Source organism: Siphateles boraxobius, unplaced genomic scaffold, assembly GCF_051911475.1.
Source record: "Siphateles boraxobius isolate OS27281-9 unplaced genomic scaffold, OSU_SipBor_1 26, whole genome shotgun sequence".
NCBI lineage: Eukaryota > Metazoa > Chordata > Actinopteri > Cypriniformes > Leuciscidae > Siphateles > Siphateles boraxobius.
In genome coordinates this window covers 26,275,918-26,301,987 of record NW_027508876.1, presented here as the reverse complement: position 1 = coordinate 26,301,987, position 26,070 = coordinate 26,275,918, and the positions used below count along the sequence as shown (strand labels likewise).

The 26,070-nt window shown below is 34.5% G+C and overlaps 2 protein-coding genes across 2 annotated transcripts in view; one reads left to right on the top strand and one right to left on the bottom strand.

The window, feature by feature from the left end:
- asic1c (acid-sensing (proton-gated) ion channel 1c) overlaps positions 1 to 6,029 on the top strand; it is a 78,249-nt gene extending 72,220 nt beyond the window's left edge. The window contains exons 5-12 of the mRNA XM_077245218.1: positions 353 to 409; positions 581 to 734; positions 842 to 933; positions 1,055 to 1,134; positions 1,276 to 1,347; positions 4,125 to 4,177; positions 4,354 to 4,389; positions 5,800 to 6,029. Coding sequence (XP_077101333.1) covers positions 353 to 409; positions 581 to 734; positions 842 to 933; positions 1,055 to 1,134; positions 1,276 to 1,347; positions 4,125 to 4,177; positions 4,354 to 4,389; positions 5,800 to 5,842 — 587 coding nt within the window. The 3' untranslated portion in view covers positions 5,843 to 6,029. The remainder of the gene's footprint in view (positions 1 to 352; positions 410 to 580; positions 735 to 841; positions 934 to 1,054; positions 1,135 to 1,275; positions 1,348 to 4,124; positions 4,178 to 4,353; positions 4,390 to 5,799) is intronic.
- Positions 6,030 to 11,084: 5,055 nt separating this feature from the next.
- On the bottom strand, positions 11,085 to 25,917 carry atg9b (autophagy related 9B). The gene is made up of 15 exons (XM_077245195.1): positions 25,816 to 25,917; positions 25,166 to 25,316; positions 24,990 to 25,033; positions 24,654 to 24,718; positions 24,378 to 24,548; positions 22,024 to 22,165; positions 20,774 to 21,522; positions 18,456 to 18,609; positions 16,954 to 17,133; positions 16,599 to 16,844; positions 14,998 to 15,236; positions 14,810 to 14,912; positions 14,647 to 14,725; positions 13,078 to 13,248; positions 11,085 to 12,965 (listed from the first exon to the last, which is right to left on the bottom strand). The coding sequence occupies exons 2-14, from the start codon at positions 25,272 to 25,274 to the stop codon at positions 13,097 to 13,099; spliced, it is 2,433 nt and encodes an 810-aa protein (XP_077101310.1). The 5' UTR covers positions 25,275 to 25,316; positions 25,816 to 25,917; the 3' UTR covers positions 11,085 to 12,965; positions 13,078 to 13,096.
- Between the last annotated feature and the right edge of the window lie 153 nt (positions 25,918 to 26,070).

The following is a 26,070-nucleotide window of genomic DNA, read 5'->3' as shown; positions in this document are numbered from 1 at the left end:
TAGATCTATTTTATTTTATAAATGTAAAATCTTTCCTCATGCTTGCTTTTTCACACCTACAGAATTTTATTCTCAATTGTACCTAGTTTTTTTTTTTTATTATTTTTTTTTTATATAAAAAAATCACTCCTTATGTTTTTATACAATCACTCCTCATACTTGCTTTTTTTATTATTTTTTTATTTTATTTATAAATGTGAAATCTTTCCCCACGCTTTCTTATTCACATTCACAGAATTTTATTCTCAATTGTACATTTTGTTTTATTTTATTTGATCATTTCTTGTTCTTAGCAGTTGGAACAGTGAGAAGTGAGAAACTATTGTGTAAAGTGTTGTAATATCTGTCACAGGCACCTCCACCGTCTGCACACCCGAGCAGTACAAAGACTGTGCAGATCCAGCTTTAGGTAATAGGCCGTGTGCCGTGATGTGTGACTGTATTTCTATCTCTACTTAATACTGTGTAAGACCATGTCAGACTTTTGCAGCTTCTATAGGATGATGCCATTAAAATATGCTTCATGATTTCTTGTGCTAATTTTCCTTTTAATAATAACAACAACAAAAATAATTGACAGATTTTCTTGTGGAGAAGGACAACGATTACTGCGTTTGCGAGACGCCATGCAACATGACTCGGTACGGTAAAGAGCTGTCCATGGTGAAAATACCCAGCAAGGCTTCTGCTAAATATCTTGCCAAGAAGTTCAACAAAACGGAACAGTACATTGCGTGAGTTTACATTTAAATTTAAGTTAGTTACACACTGAGATGTTTGTTATTTACATCCTGGAAGGTTTACCTGAACAGTTAGCCATTTAATGTGTGTCATTTTACAGGGACAATATATTGGTGCTGGATATCTTTTTTGAGGCTCTGAACTACGAGAAAATTGAACAAAAGAAGGCGTATGAAGTTGCTGGATTACTTGGTAAGTGCGCAAAAATGTGCAAATTCTACACCACTATGAAACATAACAGCATTATTACTTGTATTACCAATCCATGTTGCCTTCTGCTTCAATATTTCATTATATTTTTCCATTCTTCCAGGTGATATTGGTGGTCAGATGGGTCTGTTTATAGGAGCCAGTGTCTTGACAATATTGGAGATATTTGATTATCTGTATGAGGTCCGTTGCATTCCTCCTTGTCTAATTTGTCCTTTTTCCGTAATGTGCTCAAGATTACAAATAATATTCGGACCGTTTATAATGAACAGTAATTTGCAGACAATATATGTAAAGAATGTGACACCCTTTTTAATTTTGCAGGTTTTTAAGGACAAAGTGCTGGGATATTTTCTACGCAAGAGACGGCCACATCGGAGCGCTAGTGACAATCTGGTAATTGTGCTTCCTGTGTTGCTCTGAATTTGCGCATGTTGGTTTTGTTCATTTTTGTAGTGTTTCTTTTTGTTTGGATTTTTCTCTCGAATGCTGCATGCATCTAGTTGCTTTTGTCTTCGGCTCAAATTCTGGGAAATGATTGATGAAGATGGCCTTTCCACATAAGAGAAAAGACATTGGTTTATGTTTGAATAAGGACAAATATCAAGTTTTAGAAATGTTTAGTATGTCTATCACCCTTCGCTTGTGACAAACCTTGAATCAAATTTATATCTGGCAAAATTTGATCATCTGTGCTTTTTATTAAATCAATTAGGACTTCCTACAGTATTTTATTATTTGATTTTTGCCTTTATTTTTCAGTATATAAAAAGTGCAGTGTAGACAGAGAAGTAAGAGTGAGACTCGTTTTTACGATCTGTTAGTGAAGTCGTGTTCATTTTATTTTTTTACGGCATTCTGGTTTGAGAGTTTCCACACGACCCTGTCCAGGATTATAACACTGATGAAATCAAGTTTCTTCCATCACAGGATAATATTTCGTCCAAGAAGTCGGTTTCTTTTTCCCCATATTAAGATCAAAAAAGGTTCACCCAAAAATGTCATCATTTACTCACCCTCATGTCTTTCCAAACCTGTAAGACTTTTTGCCTTCCATGGAAGAGAAAAGATGATGTTCTGCAGGATTTTCATGTTCTTTTCCATAAAGTGAAAGCATATAATCATCAAACACTGTCAAGCTGTTAAAAAGCACAAAAAATCCACCTAAAAGTGCTTCATACTACTACAGTAGTGGCCAAAAGTCCGGCCTATTGTCAATTGTTTTATTTGTGATACTGCAATGAAATAGTGTGGACATAATTTTTGGCCAGGCTGTCATACAAAGAAATTATGAACATGCAAAAATGAGAGAACCAATGAAATATTAATAACTGATTATGCTGTAGTCAATGTATGTTTTTTCCTATGAGTATGATAAGATAGTATAATACTAATAAAATAAAACCTTAAGCAGTAGTTTTGTCAGATAAATGACTTTAACCAAGTTTAGAGTTTGTTCTTCCCTCATATTATAGGGAAATTAAAAACAAATATCCCCTCCGTGCATCACTACTGTACAGTGACTTCAGAAGTCGTACGGACTCTTTTTATGGTGCTTTAATGATGGTGTTTTTGTCATGTTCCAAAAATCACAGCTGTTTTGACTGCATAAAAAGAGCTGTTGAGTAAATGATGACCGCCTGTTCAGTTTATTCAAAGAAAACTGCAATATGACAGGGCATTTAAATACCACAACATCAGCGTCCTTCACCATTATTGTGCCATATCATACCATAGCAGACAAAACAATCCATCTTTTTTCCCTCTGAGTCCTTCCCAGCATGCACCGGGACACTGATCAAACATTAAAGGTACACCATGTAACTTTCGGCCCTCTAGCCGTTCAAAAACAAAACTGCATGCAATTTGCAGAAGAACATTGTTGAGGTTGTGCTTCGGCTCTGCGTGACTGTGCGGATGAATATGGATATTCTACTGCTCATAAAACATTCACTACTATAGATGTATAAATAGTTTAGATATAAAAGGATCTCAAGCTAATCAATTGAAGACGTGAGTATAGCTATACCCATCAATAGACACGCTACTTCCTTGAAAATAAATTCCAGTACTGCGCAACAACATCCATAATAAAAAAAAAAATAATTCTTTAAAAGGACACATGACATTTGTTTATCTGTTCATCAAAATACCGTACTCACCTGTTGGTTAATAAAAACGCCATCTCTGTGTCGCTTTTACAATATTTCAAATCTGTGAAAAGCCAAGACCATGTTGATTCTTGTTTTATTACGAGCTCTATTTGGCCGCAGACTTTCCTGTGTTCGGGGTTTCTTTAAAACGTGTGATTCTCCGGAGGTTTAAGATTAATCTGCTCCGTCAACCTCTTTTTCTCGTTGTGACACTGACCTCTGCCACTCAAACACCAGACACGCGGAGCACGCGGAGCCGGAGCAACTTTTCTCTAGTTACGTATATGAAGAGATGCGCACAGGCGGGTGACGTATGCACGCGATGCCTGCCAAAACTATCCCGACTGGTCTAAAATCAAACATTTAAATAGGCTCACCATAGCGAATCAAGGTAAGACAAAACACATTTTGGAAAAAGGATTGATAATGTATTGACTCTTTGTTCATTTTGAACAAAAAAAGTTACATGGTGTACCTTTTAAGACACGCTAACAAGCTCACACCACACTACATGATTAGCAAACATTTGAAATTTCAGAATTAATGTAGTGATTTTTTGTTTAGTTTTAGTATTCAAAACTTGATTATATCTGAACATGATTTTTAAGTCATAGTTCATGACTAGTGTTGTTTTGTTTTACATTATTGTTTTGATGTTATTAGAATTCATTCAAATAAATTGAACAATCCAACGTTAGTTAGATTAAATGTAAAATGTATATTTTAGAGAAACAACATGTTTTTAAACAACTGAACCATTGCTTTTTCAGCACTGTATTATTTTGTCATAAATCTGGTGAAGGTCAATTCAGTTTCAAATCAAATAAATGTGAAATATTTCAAATATATATATATTTTGAAATAAATATAATTCAGTATATTTCATTAGTAATGTATTTGAATAATTGAATTGAATAATTGAAAATATTGAATTTCAGTCTTGCATATAACAAGTTTGAGCTGAATTGGCGTCCGCCTGGGTTTGGTCATCTTCATCTCTTTCCATCATGTTTATTCCAGGATTCCCCCGAGATTTCCACCAGCCCTGGTGTCACGCCTAACCATGTCCCCAGGTAGCGCCGCCATTAATAATATTGCAGAAGCATTTCATTGTGTCCTTCTTTAAAATCCTTGCATTATTCACGCTTTTTAGAGTCTTTTCCCTTCGTGACATTGAATGTCAGTAGTTCTAGACATGAACAAATGTCATTGTTACGCATTCTAAGATCCCTTTTTCAAAACCCTATAGCTTTCAAGATGGAGATGATGTTTTGCAGAAGTTCAGGTAAAACAACACCTGTAGCTTTCACTTGCTTTTATTTGAGATTTTTCTTCTTTCTGTTTTCCTCCCAACAGTTTATGTTTTGTTCTCTTTCACCAAAATGATGCCATTTTAAATCAAATTTAAAAAATATATATTTGTGTGTGCCTTAATTACACTACCACTAGTTTGGGGCAAGTAAGATTGAATACTTTTAAATTGATTTAATAAGAAGTAATATTTTAATAATTTGTATTAAATTAAACAAAAGTGACAGTAAAGACATGTATAATGTTACAAAAGATTTCTATTTTAAATAAATGCTGTATGTTTGAAGTGTTTATTCATCAAAGAATCCTGAAAAAAAGTTTTTTTTAACATTGATAATAATCAGAAATGTTTATTGAGCAGCAAATCAGCATATTATACTGATTTCTGAAGGATCATGTAACACTGAAGACTGGAGTAATGATGCTGAAAATACAGCTTTGATCACAGGAATAAATTACATTTTAAAAATATATTCAAATAGAAAACAGTTTAAATTTGTAATAATATTTCAGTTTTTTACAGTTTTTACTGTATTTTGATCAAATAAATGCAGCCTTGGTGAGCAGAAGAGACTTCTTTATAAAACATATAGAGATATTTTACTTACCCCAAACTTTTGAATGGTGGTGTGTAAATTTGGTCTGCAAAAATGATTAGCGTTTGAGACATGGAAACATTCACACCATCATGTTGCAGATGTGAAACCTCATCAAAACTTTAAGGAAAGGGAAAAAAATAGGCCTTTTGTAAACACGTGAAATATTTCTTAGATTCTCCAATAATGACAATTCTGTCATTATTTACTCACCCTCATGTCGTTCTTCTCATTTTTCTTTTGAATAATAATAAGACATTTAATCTAGCCCATATTCCTGTCCGGATTCAACATTTTTGCATTGTCAAAACAGCGTTGATTTTCACAATGCTTTCATTTGACGTAAGAACGCTTTGACTAATTAACTAATTAGAGTTACGATTCCTTAGTGTAAACGCCTGCATATAAATTGTGAATTTCTCTGGCATCTATAGGGGCTTTTGCACCAGAGGGATGTTTTCATATTTGCCGCGTTGGCAGGAGCTGGAACATTTTAATTATAGAAATGCCTTTTGGGGGAACTTAATAGCTCCTACTTCAGAGTAGGGTCTAACCCAGCACAATAGAAACTACAAGTGACATAAGTGTACGTTGATTGGCCGAACGCGTGTCGTACGAAACACCGTCACCTGGCATGTTTTAAAAGTGCTTGTACGTTTGGTTATACACTGATGAGAACTATATTTAGCAAGTTTTTTTCTTGGTGAAAGTTTTTTTTATTGATGAAATGTTTCCTGTTGACAAAAATTTGGCCACTTTTTTGATTCTCTATTTTATTTATTCTATAGTGATGACACCAGGGCATCCACAACATGCTCTATGCTATACTGAAAGGTTTGTCTAAGTGAAAGGTCAAGATTTAGATAAACAACGTGTATTTGGTGGAAGCTTGTGCTGTTTTGGAGGACAGAAGAATGATGAAACAAGGTGCAAATATGGTGGAAAAGGACATCTTATAAGAGAAAGTTCCCATTTATGACGCTCTTGCTTTGAATACAGCTCATCGCATGAATTCTTAAAACAGCCACATGAAATAAATTTGTGTGCAGTCACAATATATTAGACTGATCCGAAAATTAATTTGAATAAAATAGTCATAAACAAAGCAAAGAAATGTTAAGATGATAGAGGAAATGCTAAGCAGAGAGCAGCTTTATTGCTTTATTTAAGACTTATTTTTACTCAATGACACCTTTCAAGGCGGTGTACAAGCTTCGGCTTATGAAATATGAAAAATAAGCCTATTTCCAGGGGAATTACTACTGCTGTCTTAACGTCTTTTTCTGAAACATTTGCATGTTCAGTACAGGTGATGCTCTAGCATCTGTGATATGTCCTTGATTATCGCAGATTATTTTAATTCATCCATCAGTTTATGCACAGTGATGCTCTTATGGTGAAAGATTCAGACATTGCACCTGGATTAAACATTAAAATACACACACATTTACAAATCAATTCATTTACAACGAAAATAAAGCATATAATACCGTTTTTATATTTAATAGAAGGCTCTAACAATATAAAAGCTACACATTGTTCATTTAATTAATTTTATTCCTTTTCATTATTTATATATTATCTATTATATATTTTATTTTTATTGCTTTTGAAGAACCAGTTAATTTATTATGTGGTATTCAGCATGTCAGCTGCAATTGCTACCTTAAAAGTATAGAAATTTAAAATGCATAATCATTTTGTTTATTATAAAAATAAGTTATAAACTTTTATAAATTATTTTCTTGCTTGTACAAACTGAAGAACTGGTTAAATTATTGTGGTAATCATCAGCATGACAATTGCATTTAGCATTCTATTCTATTCTATTCTATTCTTGTTTGTACAAACTGAAGAACCAGTTAAATTATTATGTGTTTATCAGCAGCATGGCAGCTGCAATTCTATTCTATTCTATTATATTCTTTTCTTGTACAAACTGAAGAACCAGTTAAATTATTATGTGGTAAGACCGCTGCAATTCACATCTTAAAAATATAGAAATTAGGGATATTAAAAACAAAAGCAAATGTATAATAATTTTATTTATAATAAAAATGTATGATAAATATTAATACACAAATATGAACTGCTAAGTTTATCATTTATTTGTATGTGTTATATTTAACAGTGACCTTACCATAATTCAATGGGGAGTTTTATCAAAAATTGATCCTGAAAGGCTAAAACGGCTTCCATTGTTCGAGACCCGTGTCCAATAACATCACTAGATGCATCTCTTTGTGATGTCATCACAGGTCTACACACAATGAGTCCCACACACACGAGCTTCACTGGAATGACACTGAAATATTTCCATGCATCCTGCTGAGTTGTGAATGCAAAGTTCGCTGCAAGATTTCCAGAGCTCCAGAATCAAGACTAAGAAAACTTCTTCCTTCCCCACTCCCCTTCATCCATACCTTTATCTGTCAATTCTTCCTCCTCTTCTTTTTTAAATCAAATTTGACATGTATTCTTCATTATGGCATCACTGATGTTCTGTCTGCTGCTTATTGCCACTTTTATTTACATTCCCTTGTTCATTTCTCTCCCATATTTTTTTATTTCCGTTGTTATAAATGCGTCTGGACGTCCTGACATAAATTCATCTCCAACCCCTCATCGTCTCCCTCCCACCCCCCGAAATCTTCCGTTCCCTCTCTTGCAGAGCACATGCGACACACTCCGGAGTCACTCGGACAGTCTCGGATTCGCGCCGAACGTGCTACCTAGTCACCCGGCTATAGGCAACTTCGAGGAATTCGCTTGTTGATGACGCAGGCGACGGGACGGCTTAGGATACGACGGAAAACTGTGAAATATAGCAGATAGACTCCAAAAGAAGTGTAAGTCCACGAAAATGTACATGTTAAATAGTTAAAAACAAACAAACAAACAATGTGACACCTGAATAGAATCAATATATCATCATCAAGTACAAATAGGCAACACTTCCAGAACAAAACTCAGGTTTTATTAATAACATCACAGCCACTGTTTGTTTGACATTGTGGAAAATCCTGGTAGATTTCATGACCTTTCTTTTCGAACGATTTCAAACGTACAAATACTGTGAGGGTATTTAATCCGAGAGAGTATTTTTTTCCTCTGTGCTTTTCTTGAATCCTGTATGAACACTGTGGGCCTAATTTGATCAAGCCGCCTTAAACAAATCTCAAAAAGAAAGCATTTTAATATTGCACAAAAATTGTTATAGATACAGTCGGTTTGGCCAAGGTTTAATCTATTTTGGCACTTTTTTGTATAATAATCATGTAAGCTTTAACTGCGGTTTGACTGAATTCAGCCCTGTGATAGTACTCGAAAACGTGTAATCATTCAGAATGTTTGTCTCTGTTCATATTTTGTGTGTATATATATATAAGTGCAATAATATGCATAATGTGTTAATGAAACCCGTATATTACCTTCAAGTCTTAATTATTAGCTGTCAGGTAAATGAAGGAACGAGATGCTTTCGGTACTACCTGAGTTATCAGCAGTTTGCTCTTCATGCTGTTTTATTTCCACACGCTAATGTTACTCTATTTATTTCAACTTCCGTCTACTAGGCAGTGACGAGATGGGATGTTGTTGAATAATATTTAGATTTATGTATGATGCATTTTATGTGTAATTATCATATGAAAGCTTCACTACATTTCCCATACAATCCCATGAATTCAAACAACACGTGAAGCCATTCAGTAGATTTTGAAGTGGCAAAGACTGTACGCGTCTTAAAGAGTTTAAACGATCATATTAATTATAATGAGCATTAAAAATCCCACTCATAGATCATGGTTCCCCATTAACTGGGAAATATTTTGATTTGATTCTTTTATGTGTTGGGGATCTACCTAGAAGTTACAGGTGTCTTCCTTTTTCTGCCATATATATATATATATATATACATATGTTTAAAAATACCCCAGAAAAAACATTTGCACACTTAAGCAACACTTAAAATTTCTGAATGTCATTGCATTAGATACAAAAGGTTCCACTTTATTTCAATAGTCCACTTTAGACATTCTACCAACTACATGGCGACTAACACTCGTTAATTTGCAACTACACACTTTGGACAAACCCAGCCATTGGGTTAAATTTTTTAATTTAATTTTAACCCAATGTTTGAGTTTGTCCATATTTGACCCAAAATTGATTAAAACAACCCAGCATTTTTTAGAGTGATGCACTCAAAATTGCAAACACATCAGGAGTTTCGAGGTCATCTGATTGGTTGAATCCTACAGGATTTCCGGGAGACTTCTGTGTTGTGTTCTTTAACGGTCCGCCTGGAAACAAAGATGGCGTGAAGCCAAACCCCCCATGGAAGCAGAAAGCCATCATGTTTACAAATGTGAGCTCTTATCAGGATCATCGAAACACTGGATTTTCAAATGTATGCGAAGTATGTAAAGTTCACGGCATATCCTCTTAAATATACGTCTAAGAGTTTTACACACCGGTCTGTTATTGTAGGGATATCGACGTTACATTTTCACTCCACCAAACATGATGCGGAACAAAATGAACTGTGATTGGTTGCTTTACATGTCAGTCAGACGGCCTCTGGCGCTCTTTGGCCAATGAAAGCTGCTATAGAGTTCAATCCTTCTGACATCAGGGAGAGCATCAAAATAAAGTGTTAGCAGATATTAAGCAGACAGTCTATTAATACTCTAATGACTGCTAGTTGACAACGTAGTTGCAAAGTTACTTATAGTTAGTAGAATGTCTAAAGTGGAGTGTCAAAATAACGTTTTACAGATACAAAATATCAAACCGAATGGCGTTTTTTGTTTAAAAAAAGAAAGCACAAGCACACTTTCGAAGCAAAACATTTCACAAAACGAGTTAGATATACTGTGCAAAATGAAGATATTTCAGATCTTAGTGGATCATGTTTATAGGAAATGTGAATCACCTTGAGGCCTGTTGGTTGCAAAACGGCTTGGAAAAGTCATGTTAGATCTGACATTCAAGTGTAATTTAAGTGTCCAAGTGCATTTCGGGGAGCTTCAGCTTCACTACAGTGCATTGCAATGTGGTTAAAGGCAAGATATCACCTTCCATCATGGTTTCTGCACTCAGCAACAATGTATTATTGTATTGTTTTATATAAACCACATTGGGATTTCTAGTACAGGTATCACAATTTTAAAATGGAGAGATGTGACATGTAAATGATCCAGTATAATAAACACTATATTTAACCATCTCTTAACATGTTGTCTGTCTGTTGATTCTGTGCGGAATATCAGGGCTGCTTTTGTCTGTTTCTGTATTTATGTTCTGTTGTCTTAGCCTGACAGTGGTGTTATTGTTGACTAAAACTATTGTTTTCAGTCATTGAAATAAAAGCTCAAATAAAATATAAATATTAGATGGAAAAACTTAAACTTGTTTCAGTTTTATAGACAAATATTTTGCCATTTTTAAATAAATTTAGCAAATTACTAAATCTGAAATAAAACCATAGCTCTACAAATCTCAAACATAATTAAAATGACAAACTAAGCCTAAGCACATAAAATTACTAACTTAAATTAAAATTTAAAATATATAAATAATAGCCAATTCAAAATATTAAGAAATACCAGAATTATATATAAATATTTGATTAAAAAACAAACTTATTTTAGTTTATTGCCAAAAAACCTAAATACAAAAACTAATCCAAAGCACAATATTTTGAATTAGCTTTTATTTTTATATTTTCAGTTTACATTTTATTTAATCAATTTAGTTAGTAATTTTATTAATACAATAATTATATACAAGTATTAAACACTTTGATCTTATGTCACTTTATTCCCAAGACAACAGTCCTAATTTAAGTATTTTTTTTTTTGTGTAAATTACTAAAACTGAAATTAAAATAAAAGCTGTACAAATCTAAAATAATAATGACAAAATAACCCTTAACACATAAAATTACGAACAAATGAAAACTGAAAATGTAAAAATAAAAGCTAATCCAAAATATTAAGAAATACTATAATCATATAAAAGTAATACTAAAATAGCACTGGTGCCTGAAATGATCAACCAAGACAGAAAATACAGGTTTTGGTGTGGTTTATTTTTTTGATAGTGTTATTTCGATCAGACAAAACAAGTCAAAATCCAACAAAGAGACAAATATCGAAAACAAATTAAATATACAAATATATAGCACCTGGCAGTTCGACCCCAGACTGTTTAAACAGAACTTCAAGACAACAGAGCTGAAAACAGTTCAGTCTTGTGTGGAAAAAACCCCAGAATCCAGTAACACTGCAAGCTTGTCATGACAACAACATCATCCTGATCGTGTTCGTTCAACAACGTCACACCCACACAAATAAATACTGTACATATGCGGTCTTAAGGTACACTGGGAGGTATTTCGGTGGGTATGATATTGATGCCGTTACCCTTATAAAACTACTCTCTAACATCCATTTACTGCAGTATTTCAAGTAGGTGATTTCTGAAAGCTCTGGCCACAGGAAGGACTGTGCGTCGTTCAGAGCTTTATACACCATGTGTAAACTGTCAAAAAGCCCTCAGGCTCTCGTGATGCTGATATATTACAGAGGCAAACCTTCCTGCGCTCCGAGAGCACATTCATTAAAAACTTTTTGTTCTACGGCGGATTCTAGTTTAAAAAACGGATTGAACTCTTTTATCGCAGGCACCACACAAAAATCTTACCCTTCAGTTTCGGGTCTACACGGACTCGGACACGAGACGTTAACTGCTTGAACGGATGAATTCTGGGATACGGCTTGAAAGATCTTCGGTCACATGTGTAATATTTAGTTCATCACACTGTTATCAGTTGGGTAAAAAGTATAAATCCCAAACCAATCTTAAAAACATGACACCATTAACAGCTTGAAAATAATTTTGTCAGTTTAACCTTGAATAGTCACTATTTTTATCTTTTTGAGTGGTTAAAAATGTTCATATGTTGTTTACAAGTTGAAAAATAATATTGAAATGGGTCTGAACTGTGACTAATGTCTGGCTTTATAAATAAAAAATCCTATCATTTTATTCATTTCAATATTTTTTCGACATTCACTCGTATCTTTAGCTTGTTTCATTCTTATAGCATTAGTATCATTTAAATGATAACAAAAATCATTTAATGCAGTCATATGATCATCTAAAGATTAAAACAAGCACATTTGTCAGTGACAGACTGACTTGTTCAACAAAAATACAACTTTTTTATTTGAACTTATTCCCCTGCAAATCAAACCCTTTTTGGTAAAATGTGATGAATTTCATTGCAAAAATCATTTTTTTCCTCTTCTTGTTGTTTAAATATTGCATTTTATTAAGATATGTCAAAATGTTTGTTTCATTTAAATGAAACAAGGCAAAATTATCCTTAATTCTATATATTATATTTTCTTTGAGGAAAAAAAAATTATAATTTTATGTTGAATAGTATGTTTTTCTTATGAGGCAAATGGCGTAATTTTACATTCAGTGAAGTTTTCTCTGTCCGCCGGTTCTGTAACGCAAAAGTGAAACTAGCAATCCTACGATAAAAGGATGTTTTCATCCTTCTAAACCGAGCCAGCGCGCTGCCGGCGCCGAGAAAGGAACTTGCCCTAACCCAAATGAATCAAACGTTGCATGAGAAAAAATGAAATGGAATATAAATACTGTAAAACAAGTGTTTTCCTGTCGTGTCATAAACAAAACAAACACACACACACACACACACATAAACAGCAGTCTTAAATGTAAATGTAATTGATGTGAGGAGGGAGGGAAAGTGGCAGACATACTCTTGCAGTCCATTACATCACTTCCTCTGAACTGGAAGACAGTGTGTCCAGAGAACCCAGCGGCCCCTGGAACAGCATGCTTGGTGTGGCGTCCCAGCATGCTTTATCAAAAGGTTTCAAAGCAAGGCCACAACTCCCAGAAATTAACACAAAACCTGCAAAAAAACAAAGATGTTAACCATTAATAATATGGAATTTGATTCTCATCCTGTGGAATGATATATCAGTATAATATGGTATAAGCCGTGTCGTTGATGTGAAGCGCACCGTTCAGGTTGAAGGCACTTCAGCTGCTCCCTCTGCTGGTCTGATCTGGCACAGGGTTGATGTTTATCTCTTCCTCGTCCCCCTGCTCCTCCTCTTCCTCTTCAGCCCAGCCACCCAGGCGGACAGAAGTGGGCGACTCCAAGGTGACCGTCTGTGTCTCGAGACCTTGAGCTGAGAGAAAGAAGCGGCTCATGGTCCTTTTATACCAGAATTATACCATGAGCAGGTTTATATTGGTTAACCCTAAAGATTCAACATTTGATATCATAGACCTGTTGACAGCTTGTTCTGGCTAAGAAACGCTCACTTATTGACTGAATAACTTGTAAAGTGACCAGCCACGATCTGAAAATCTATTTATTAGCCCCATTCTCTAGTAAAACATATAAGTTAACGCATTCTGACTCATGAACTAGGAATAAATAAAAATACTTTTACAGCATTTATATATATATATACACATGTGTGTGTGTGTGTGTTTTCTATATGCCAATACATTAACATTTCAAGGTTAAATTGGTCAATATTAATGAATGCATTCTGTATCATGAACTAGGAATATATATAAATGCTGTGAAAGTATTTTTTTTAAGTGTACGTGTGTGTGTTTTCTACAATTTTTTTGTATTGTTAATTATTCAGATTTATTACAAGAAATTATCTGAATATTTTTTAACTAATTAATATATATATATATATATATATATATATAATATTATTTTTAGGTGTTTATTTATTAAAAAAAAAAAAAATAATAATATTATATATATATATATATATATATATATATATATATATATATATATATATATATATTGATAAATGCTGTAAAAAGTATTGTTGATTGTGAGTTTGATTCCTAATGCTTACAAATGTAATATTATTGCAACGTGTTGGAATATTGTAAAGTACGTTTTTATAGAATATTGCTAATGAATGTTTATTAATTACTCAATTCTATAGTAAAATGGTTGCATTTTACAATAAGGTTAAATTTGTCAACATCAGCTAATGCATTTGGTATCATGGACTAGCAAACATTTTTTTTTAAATTAATGTTAATTTCTACATTTACTAAACCATTGATAACATTTTGAGTTGTTTAAAATGATAAATAATCAAATTTATAATAGTAATATTGATTATGAATTAAGAATAAAAAAAGTATTTATTTATAAATGAACAAAAATTAAAACTTAAGGTAAAAATATATTAAAAGATGCTGTAAAAGTAATCTTATTTTTTCAGTGTTTTCAGAATATTTCAAATTAATATTTCATCGTGACTTCGTCTATCGTAGGCACAAAATTAAATATATATTTTCTAACCAAATCTCTTATCAGCCTCGTCTTTAATAAATGCATTGGGCGGCACTAATGTGATGGGGATGATGCACCAATGGACACCAATATTTCAATTCCAAGTAAATCTTATTTGATTATTTTCAGTGCAGTTGATTTGACTAATTAATCAAAATGACCACCACTATCTGATGCGTTATGAAAAATCTATTTTTGTGTGTAATATGCATCAGACGGTTCATAAGACAACTGTTGACGGATCACTCACCACTGTTGGTGCTCAAGTCCCTCATTGGCACAGAGGCCTGAAACAGTCCAGATGCATGCTGGGTCTTCTGCTGATGCACCTGAGGGAAAGACCAAAAACTACTGAAAAACCATACTGGATTATGAAGGTTTGTTATTAATATTTGAGCATATTGGGTCCTCACCTCATGCATGTATATGGCGTGCAGACTCATCTCGGCTGATGCAAACTCTGACACCAGGGCTGAATGAGACTGGCTGAGCATCTTGGAGTCACTAGCGGACATGCTAAAGAAAAGGTAACATGGATTACTTCAGTCTTACACAGATCTAAACGATTTAGACACAAATTGTGAGGTTTTATGACCGTTACCTGCCGGCCACAGTGTGGTCGCTGTAGTACATGAGGCCGTCGTGCTGCTGTCGGGATGGTAGAAGTGTGTGTGAGCGAGATCGTCCTGCATGGGGCTGCTGGGAAGACGAGAGGGACGCCAGGACACTAGCCGCGGCTGAAGCCGCACTGCTCGGAGTGATGAAGCGCCGGTTCCTTCCAGGCAGTCCAGAGGCAGTCAGTACAGGGTGAGCCAACACACTGGCTAGCAGGTTATCAGGCTGAAGACCAAAATAATGCAAAAACACATGCATCTCATTGAGGGGATGTGAAAAATGAGCTGGGAATGTAATACGGCAGATGTAACCCTGCAGACGCAGATGGCTGAAGACGCTGCGCTCAGGATCATGATCTGTGAAATAACCAATCTGGCAGCAAGTGCAGAAACAATGCAGAGGCATAAAATTAAATGTCAATATTTCTTGTCTTTCCTGGCAGGTTTTTTAATATCCTGAACGCCACATGAAGTGGGTTTTTTTCTCTCTCGTTTTCCTTTCGGGATGGAGTGTGTCCCACTCAATAAATAAAATAAATCTCTACTCTGTAGATTTAACCACTGAACTACCGAAACTAGACCGTAAAATACAGAGCACATCACAACAATTGCATCACATTGTGGTATTGATATCCCTTATCCATATATAATTATTTTCAAAAATCATTACATTTTCACATGATTTTTTTTTTTGGTGGGGGTGGGGACTCATTAAAATGAAGTTTGTAAAAAGACAAAACTGAAGCTTTAGGTAAAACAGACTCAGTTTTTTTTTATTATTATTTTTTTCTGACACAAACAACAATTTAATAATATTATATTGTTGTTGATAATAATAATTATTATTATTTACACTACTATAAACTGTTCAAAAGTTTGGGGCCAGCAAGTTATTTTACATTGTAACAGTATTTAATTAATTGCAGCCGTGGCGAGCATAAGAGACTACTTCAAAAATCTTTTGAACGGTATGTTTTTATCTTAAATATTATAGTTAGTATCCCTAATACGATTTTGCATGATTTATCAATTATTTACAAAAAAGTAAAATTTACAATAAAATACATATATTTTTTCTTTGTATGTATTTATATAAATATATATTTTTGTAGTTTTTAAATAATAAATAAAATGGCTATTAAAAAAACTGATAAATAGTTTTTTGCAATTAAGCACTTTTTCCATCTAATCTCCATCTCTCATTATAATAATAATACTTATTCTCATTATTGGAATATATATATATATATATATATATATATATATATATATATATATTGTAAGTGTTTATATGAATTGTAAAGTATTTATAAATCAGGTCAATATTTATTGCCTCTAACATTTGCTGTTTTAAATTTAAAAAAATCATTGTGCTTAATACTCTTAATGTCAAAATGTAAAGAAAAGAAAAAAATCCTAAAATATCTCCTTATACAATATCAAATCAAATCCTGATGAATACAGTACTGCCCTACATTATATCTCGCCGTGTTGTGAATGCTATTTAAAAAAAGCTGCATTGATTGGAACATGATAGGGATCCTAATACAGTCTAAAGCAGAGGTGAACATGATAAAGTGTGCCTTACCCCAGTGGCGGACTCATTGGACAGCAGCGAGGTACAGAGAGGAGCCTCGGACAGCAGCAGCTGAGGAGACGGTCCCGTCTGAGCGTCCTGTTGCACTTTCTCCATCAGGTGACTGATGAACACTGAGCTCTCCTGCGGGGGCTGCCAGCGAGGGTTTTTGATGGTGAAATGCATCAGAGAAAGCTCTGTCTTGCCGTTCTCAGCCTGCTGGTACACCGATGCCTCCGTCTGGCCTTCAGACATCCACTGAGCGAGAGGGGGGAGAAAACGGGATGTTTGCACCATTGAGCTTTACCCACCAAATTATAGCAAGCTGAATGTCCAAACATGCATGTGATCTTTGATGTGCATTTACCTGTGGATTGCCATGACGCCTGATGTCCATCTGGGCAAATGAGCAAATGTCTCCCACCCCTGCCACATCCACGGTGAAGTTACGGAAGAAGTCGATGATTTCTAAAGACTTGCTCCGCAGGGGGAAGATGAGGATGAAGGGGGTGATTATGGGACTGAGAAGCTCCTCCAAGATAAAGACCTGCAGGACAGGTGCACAAAAATGAGAGAACCTCATTAAACAACTGCACAGGTGTGAAATAATCCTAGAGGACACATGCAAGATGAAGATTAAAATCTAAAGAACAGGTGTGCAGAATCAGACACACTCTTTAGACAACAGGTGCAGAGTAGTAAGGTCTCATTTCATACTTGAAATAACTGAAAACTCAACAATCAGCCTTACTCATTTTCAGCTGCGTATTTTGTCTCTCTGTATTATAAGAGTAAGACACAGACTATACAATTAAGTCCAGCCTGTTGATATTATTTGAATCACTTGTTTTAAACATAATAAATACTTAAATAATTTATATATAATTTCAACAACCATGTTATTTAAATAATTGATTATTTATAATTTAGTCGTGTTTTTTTAACTGTCAGGTTTTTTAACTATGAAATTTTATTTTCACATACTTTTACCCATTTATACCATATGCAAACAACTATACTTCATTTCATAAACACATGTTTTCTAAATCAAATTATTAGCTAGTGATTGTACTTAAGCCTACATCAAATATTTCATTTGTATCAACTTCAAATTAGCAGTTTATCCTCTTTATATTCATTATTAGAAAATAAAGGAAAACATTTTCAATTGACATGTATTTGTAAAACACTTTTCATAATAAATATAATTCCAAAGCAACTGCAGAAAATAGTGCCATACAACTAGTGAACGAGCTAAAAGTGACAACAGTAGGAAAAGCACAAGACAAACTAAAAACGATTCTTTAACACATTTACTCTACAGGAAAAGACAGATGTTTTTTTGTTTATTTATTTACTGTGTATTCTTAAGCATACAGTGCTGTTCAAAAGTTTGCGATTGTTAAGATTTTTAAAATGTATCTTATGCGCACCAAAGCAGCATTTGTTTGATCAAAAATACAGTAAAAACAATAATATTGTGATAATACAATTTAAAATAACTCTTTTATACATTAAATAATATATTTTAAATATTTTATTTTAAATTATGTAAGTCTTCAGTGTCACATGATCCTTCTAATGTGCTGATTTGCTGCCCAAGAAACATTTATTATCATTATCAATGTTGAAAACAGTTTTCGCTGCTCAAATTTTTTGTGGAAACCATGATACGTTTTTTTTTCTGAATTCTTTGTTAAATAAAAAGTTCAAAAGCACAGTATTTATTTGAAACTGAAATGTCATATAGAAATAATTCAATTTAACTTAAAAAATAAAACTTGCCAAACCCCAAATTGTTTTAACGGTAGGGTAGAGTATATTAATGAATGAATGAACAAAAGGCATAATATCTAACAACAATGATACCGCTTTATACTGGAAAAGCTGTGCCATCTCATCACGGGTCTCGCTCTTGTTGGCGTTGCCCTTCCAGTGGTCGGGCATGTAGTGAATGTGGGCCAGTACACACTGCAGCAACTGTTCAGGACACCACACCATATGTTCATCTGGAATAAACGACCTGTAAGAGATTCAGATGGCATTACTGTAGACCAGGTCAGACTAACAGGTGCTGAGAGTGTTCAGGTCAGAATTACAATGCTTAGGTGGAACAAGGTTAGCAGAACACATGAGACAGCACTTGTTCTTCGACCTGATGCCAGCTGGGAAGAGCTCCGGAGAGCAATTGTCTTTTACTTTACGTAGTTGGACCAATAGTGTTTTATGTCAAGGTGCACAGCAGTAATCACTTTACACATTAGCACTGTTCCAGAACGGACAGGTTGTCTACATAGTAGAGCTGCAAGATTATGAAAAAAATCATAATTGCCGATTATTCCCTGGAAATTGTAATTGCGATTATTCATTACGATTATCACAATTTACATTGAATATATAAAGGCGTATTATAATACATGTTTACACAAAAATTGTTAACACACACACACACAAGTACTGTCCCCCTTTACTTAACATACACATAAATTGTAAGAATGACTAATAGTAAAGACTACTAATATATAAACATTAGGACTATGCTAAAGCAATTAAATAGCAGTCCCAAACTAGTTTTGGTTAATACAATGTTGATATGAGCCACCACAGTCATTTAAAAATATAAAACATAGCACAAAGTGAAAATAAAGTGACGTTATGGAAACGACAGAGTTACCATGGTGAATACACAATACTAACAAGAACTGATAACGTTAATGAAACAGCTCCTGGGGAATAGAATGAAAATCATACCTGCATGCAAATCCTTCTCAGCTAACACGTGATTTATTGGTATTTTACTTTTATTTCGTGACTTACTAATTTACATTGTAACGACGTTGCTCGTAGTTTCTTTTGCACTTTATACAGTGAAGCGATACACAGCGCGCGCCGCCGCATTTGCGCGTGCAATTGAAGAGTGCGCGCTACGAGCACAGTACAACGGCTGACAGGACCATAGAAATGGACAGGACAGTAAAGTATGTTTTTCTGAGGTGAAAGTCTTTTTATTTCAGCGTACACTTAGCTCGCTGCCTGGTATGTCATATTGTGCTGGGTTTTCTGAAGTAGTCGTGATTCGCCTCTCATAAAATAATTATGCTCTAAACACACACACGCAGAGTTGATTTTCTTTTGTAATCGCGGCTTTGAACGATTACGTAATCGTGGCATCCGTAATCGTAATCGCGATTAGAAATTCGAATAATTGTGCAGCCCTACTACAAAGGCAGCATCTTTAACTAAATATAAGTAGCCTCACCTTTGCCTGACGACACAAGGTCTGGGCTCTTAAGGACCAGACACTTATTCAGCTGCTTGACTTACATGTAAACCATTCAGTTTTGTTTTGTTCAATGTCATGTTTAGGGGAGTCTAAATGCGGCGAACAATAACAGAAAAAAAATTCTTGGACAGATGATTTCATATGTACCTGCATATTCTGCAGAAATGCTCTGTAAATGGAAGATCAGGTGAAGTGCTTTACTGAGCAATGTCAGAGGACTCACAACTAATAAAATAAAATAACTCAGGAATCTAAAAGATCGGCCAAGCTTGGAAAATAGTACTTTTCTCATATCGCATGGGTAAACATGTCAACACATATTTTTAAACTAAATGCCTCAAACTCTTAAAACACTTAAAAAAAAAACTACATTTTTTAGCCATTATTTTCACAAATATATTCCGTTCTCACAAAAATAAATGAAAGCTAAATAGATTTTAAATAATAAAAATGATAAAGCACATAAAATATTACTAAAAGTTATGAACTAAAGTTAAAATGAAAAATAAAAGCTCATATAAAATATTAATAAATACAATAATAGCATAAATAATGCTAAAATAACACTGTTTTTGAAACACCACTTCTTGGATGATTTTTTTCAATGAGCAGTGCATTATGGGATTGCATTTTCTGAGGTGGAGACATGCAATGCTGCCTTAGCTTTTGGCTTAAAAGAAGGCACCTTAAAAGGCAACATAAGTGTTTTAGTCTACCTTTAAGAACAGTCTGGGTTTTGTGAGCATGTCTATGACAACTAAAAATGAGTATATTTTGTCTATAGCTGGTCTAGCTGGTTTTCTTTTAGCAAAGATAGTCACTGTACTGTACTTGTACAGTACACCTGGTCCTTGTACAGTAGGTCTAGTCTGCTAGATGAATAAATGCCAAAGTCTTGCCGTACCTGGTGATGGTGATGACCACGCCGAGTACGGTGATGGCGGTGAGGATGTGCTGCACGGTCAGCACGTCTTCATCGTACACCGTCAGAGCGATGAGCACAGCGAACACCGAGCCGGAGAAGAAAGCCACGTTCTTGGCCACCACCGCCAACATAGGAGAAACAAAGACATTCATGTACTTGGCGGCGGGTTTGTACCCGCGGCCCATCCTGCCTTGCAGCTCGTGATCCAGCTCATTAAAGTGCCTCAGGTAGAGCCGCCCGTACAGCGACCAGCGCCGGGCCCCCAAACTCCCCGGCTCCCGCTTGATGACCTCAGCGTAGCTAAAGAACGCGTACAGCACCTGCCACACCAGCACGAAGGGGCACAGCAGCAGATTGACTAGCCCTGTCAACAGTATGACACGGCTCAGCTGCTTGGCGAGGTCCTGCCGGTTTGCCGCCCGTTTGTATTTAGGATGCAAGCTCCATTTGTTCTGGAAGAGCGAGAGAGGTCCCCAGAACAGAATGAGCTCAAAGTTGTATTTTAGGCCCTGCGTGAGGAAAATCATGTCGCCGAAGAAGGGCACACGCAGTCTGACGGGCAGCAGGGACTTGTTGACCATGGCCACCGTGTAGTTTTTAAAGCGCAGGATGCGATGGTAGATGTCTAGTTCGGAAAGTTCACGCTTCTGGACACACATGGGATGCTCACGCTGCAGGTGAATCAAACGCACTTGAACTTCTTGCCATGTGAAGTTGCACAACTCATCCTAACATTAAGAAAAACACAAAACAGCGTGTTTAACAGTGTTTGAATAAGTACCGTAGTATAATATAAACAATTTATAATTTGTCAAAACTGATTTACAAAAAAAAATATTTAGTAATATTAAATAATAAAAATATTTAATTTGTTTACTTATTAAAATATATAAATATTTATATTTAGGCGTGTCAAATGAATGTGGTTAATAGTGTGCTTTTTTTGTTGTTGTAAAGATTAGTTTTAGATGAATCTGCACTTTGTTCATCATTTTATGATTATTAGTATACATGCAGTTTTATGACTTCATTAATTGAGAGACAACATGGAATATTTTTACTTTTAGAAATGAATTTATCACACCATCGGACCTCTAAAATGATAACAAATGTAAAAAGGTGGGAGAGAAGAATTATGTAAAACCAGGTTTTACATTTGCACTTTAAGATCTAAAATCTTGTTGTTTGATCAACTTGTGTAATCTGTCTATCATGAATGCATCTCTTACCATCTGTATTTTCAGAGCTTTAATATAAAACTGCCGGATCTCCCAGTAGCTGAGGACGTTAAAGATCACCTTCACCAGCCGATAGACCCAGAAAATGGCCGCCATTATCAAGAGAAAGATGATCCAGCTGTTTCCTTGAATCCTGATTGAGGAAGAAAGATCATCACTATCATGATATGACAGCAGATGATTATGGTATCTATTGCTCATGGTTCGTTTATGGCATTATAAGTTGCACATATAAATTACATATAATATCTATAAAATCTATACTACCATTCATAAATTGACTTTTTATTCAGCAAGGATGCATTAAATTGATCAAAAGTTACAGAAAATTGATCATGTTACAAAAGATTTATAATTCAAATAAATGCTGTTATCTTGAAAACAAAAATCACAACCGTTTTCAACACTGATAATATTAAGAAATGTTTCTTCAGCTTTAAATCAGCATATTAGAATGATTTCTGAAGGATCATGTGACATTGAAGACAGGAGTAATGATGCTGAAAATTCAGCTTTGATCACAGGAATTAATTATTATAGAAATTATTTAAATTTGTGATCATATAATATTTCACAATTTTACTGTTTTTGCAGTAATTGGTGAGCATGAGAGACTTCTTTCAAAAATGTAAGAAAAAAAAAATGAGTGAGCGCAAACGTTTGAACGGTAGTGTGGCTTGAATAACTAACACTCTCTTCCAAACACAGTTAGTTGCAAAACAGAATGAAAGCAGATCTCGAAAATAATATGACCAACCAAATGAGAATGTTTACCAAGTCTTAATTACTTTATGAAAGCACAAGATGTTCCTGAATGAAGTGCGTCAACTGTGATATTAATATGTTTGTGTTGCATATCTGAGTCTGTGAACAACACATTTGTAAATCGATCTATACTACTTCTGACTATCTGTCTATGAAACATTAGGTGTCCATGATAAGAGTTACCAAGTAAAAATCTGAGAAACAAGCAAAATAGCAATCCAATGCCAAGTGGAACAAAACATCGCTCACTCGGTTTCTATTTAAAACACATGAGCTCTACATTACGTAATACAAAGTTTCAGTATCATCTACAGTCACAGAAATAGAGTAACAGGTTCTGAGAGAGCAGATCATCCCAACGGGTGCTTGTTTACAGCCTGCTTATTGTGGAGACACTGTTTGAGAAGTAGGAAACGAACCAGTTCGAGGTTTTGAACTTCACGTGACGTGTGACGCAATCTATAGAGCAAAACAGCTTTCTCACCCAGAGCTCCAGGGCACTTTGAATTCAGGCAACTACAAAAATACAGCTAGACATGACAGGAAAACCGCAATAATAAATCAACGTCCAACTTTGAAAACTGAACACAAAACGTGATAAACCTTGATTGGTGCAAAAATTAACCTTGAGTGATGCATTTTGATAAAAGTTCACAAGCAAAATCAAAATATCAGCAAACTGGCTGATACAACGCAGGTTGTAAAAAGTTTACCTATTTGTTTTTTTCTAAAATATAATATTTAAAATATTAAAAACGCGCTAAGACCTGATTTTAATTTTAAACTAGGGCTGTCACTAACGATTACTTTGGTAATCAAGTAATCGGTCAATTATTTTGACAATTAATCGAGTAAACCGATAAATTGAAGTGAACAATAGCTCATGACAGCCCTATTCTGAACTTTGCTTGATTCAATGAAAATACAAATTTTGACTGTAAACTGAACTGTAAAAGATTTTCTGTATAAATAAAACATATTTGAAATTGGTTCAGTGTTATTTTAATATTATTTATACACCATCATAGTATTTATTAATATTTAGAATGAGCTTTTATTTTTATATTTTCATTTTAGTTTAAGTTTCAGTCGTTTTATTATGCTCTTCTGTCATTTTTTATATATTTTTTTAATATTTCTATTTAGTTCTAATTTATTTCAATTTAGTAATTTTAGTACTTCAACTGAATATTATTTTATTTCAGTCAGTTGCAAAGGCAACATTTCTACTTTTTACAAGTTTTTTGAGTGCGAGTTTAAGTTTTTCATCTAATATTTATTTTATTATAGCTTTATTCCAATTAATAAAAAAATGTTAATGACAAGAACACTGAAGTAGTCAAAGTTGTAATTAATTCATTGATTGATTAATAATATCAGTGTAAATAAAGACTGATTGTGTTTAAATTGTTCAATTATGAATTGTTTGAGTATTCCTAAATAAATAAACAAACAAACAAATAAATAAATAAAATTCAGTGTAACCACAGATTTCTACAAGCGAAGCCAATTTTAATTCGCAATAGCAGGGCGTTCAGCATCTCTCAGTGCATACGCCTGTATAAACCGGACACACTGACCTCTCAGTGCACTGCTCGCTGGGTAAAATAGCATCAGGAAGGGTGACCTTGTTCCTGTCCAGAGGACCGAGGCTCTGACCCGTGTGGTTGACCACTCGGTTGGCAAAGAGAACATCATATTCCACACAGTTGAAGAGGAAAGTTGTAAACGTGACCACAAACAGGAATTGCCTGAAAATGGAAATGGAAAAGCAGACATGATTAGTTCTTAAGTGATATATATCCAAACCTGCCCTACAGAATTAAAGCTTCAGGCAAAAAATAAATATGACTTACACAAGCTCAAAAAATTCTGATAACACCATACAGGCGAATCCATTCTTCTGATGAAAATGATATATGTGAGCATGTTTATTAAGGCCTCTTGCATTCCAATAATAGTTGAAACAGTTTTAAAGAATTACAGCTTTGTTTAGCATTAATGTAGCCAGAGCGTAACAAAATATTAATGCCTAATGATGAATAGAGGCAGTGTGTTCTCATGAAAAACAGAAACTGTGCTGGGATAGCTTTTGCTGATTTTCATGCAGTCACAAAATTGCCAATTTTTCCATTCAGCCTATGAAATGTAAGTAAATAATATTGCTAAATTTAATATTTTTTAAAGGATATTCTTGTGAAGAAATTGTCGAGGTTCTTGATATGATGCCATGGGTCTGCAATGTAACAAAGACATCATTCAAATGATAAAAAATGGAACAGTCTATAGTATGTTATATATAAAAAATAACATATTAGACACCTGCTATTAACTTGTCATACTGTATGACACAGTGAACAATACTTACCCCCTCTGCCCTCTGACACGTGGATGAGTAAATCTTCCTCTCCTGGGGGTGAATCTTCATCACAGTCTTCTATCCGATGATACTCCTGGTACGTTTCAAAACCAGCCATCGTGTTTTACATTCTACCTCTCTATAATATTCACCTTAGGTCCTGAACAACAGGTATAATGATAGTGGAATTAGTTATGACAATTTACTACAAACAGATCTCACACCATAAAACAGTGCAAAACCAGCTCAAACTAACCAAGTTCACTGTAACCTCACAAGACTGTTATTGTCTTTATTTTTCTGACAAAACCCCAACCTCATGTTCAGTTTATGTTCAGTTGAGTCAAGGACAGACTTTTTTGCATCATTACAAACAGACAAAGACACATGTTGTCATTATAGATCACGATGACGTGCAAATGCAACGATTATTAATGACAACATAACTGATCATTAGATTAAACCATTTTTTATGAAGTGTCTGCTCACAGGGGTGAGTTTAACAGATGACCATCACACATCAACCTCATCCTGGCAAACCAGCTCATTATTTGCTTACATCGTCTGTTTTTGTCTAGTTGAGATTTAATTACTGGAAACACTTCTATTAAAAGAAAACTGAAATTATTTAAATATGTAAAGCGCAAAATGAGTCTCACCATCCGAGCAAAGATGATCCTCGCCTTTGCTCTTCACAACAAAAACAGATATGACAACAAATATCGCCTGTCGTCACTTTGGTTTCGAGAAGCGTCACTTCCGGGACTTTTATTCACTACATATAATGCAAAATTAGTATTATATATTAAATATTAAATACGAAGTTTGCCAAGAAGTGTATACAGTTTTCTCTATGTCCGAGCTTATGTTATTGATAGTTCTATTTAAGTTCTGTTTAATCTAAGTAATTTCTA

What these genes read in the sequence shown, in the direction of transcription:
- atg9b (XM_077245195.1), bottom strand. Translation starts at nt 25,274, where the DNA reads ATGGCTGGTTTTGAAACGTACCAGGAGTATCATCGGATAGAAGACTGT. An exon ending in TCGACAATTTCTTCACAAGA is followed by an intron (nt 24,719 to 24,989) that starts ATATCCTTTAAA and finishes AAACATGCTCAC; the next exon opens with ATATATCATTTTCATCAGAA. An exon ending in TCAGAATTTTTTGAGCTTGT is followed by an intron (nt 24,549 to 24,653) that starts GTAAGTCATATT and finishes TTCCATTTTCAG; the next exon opens with GCAATTCCTGTTTGTGGTCA.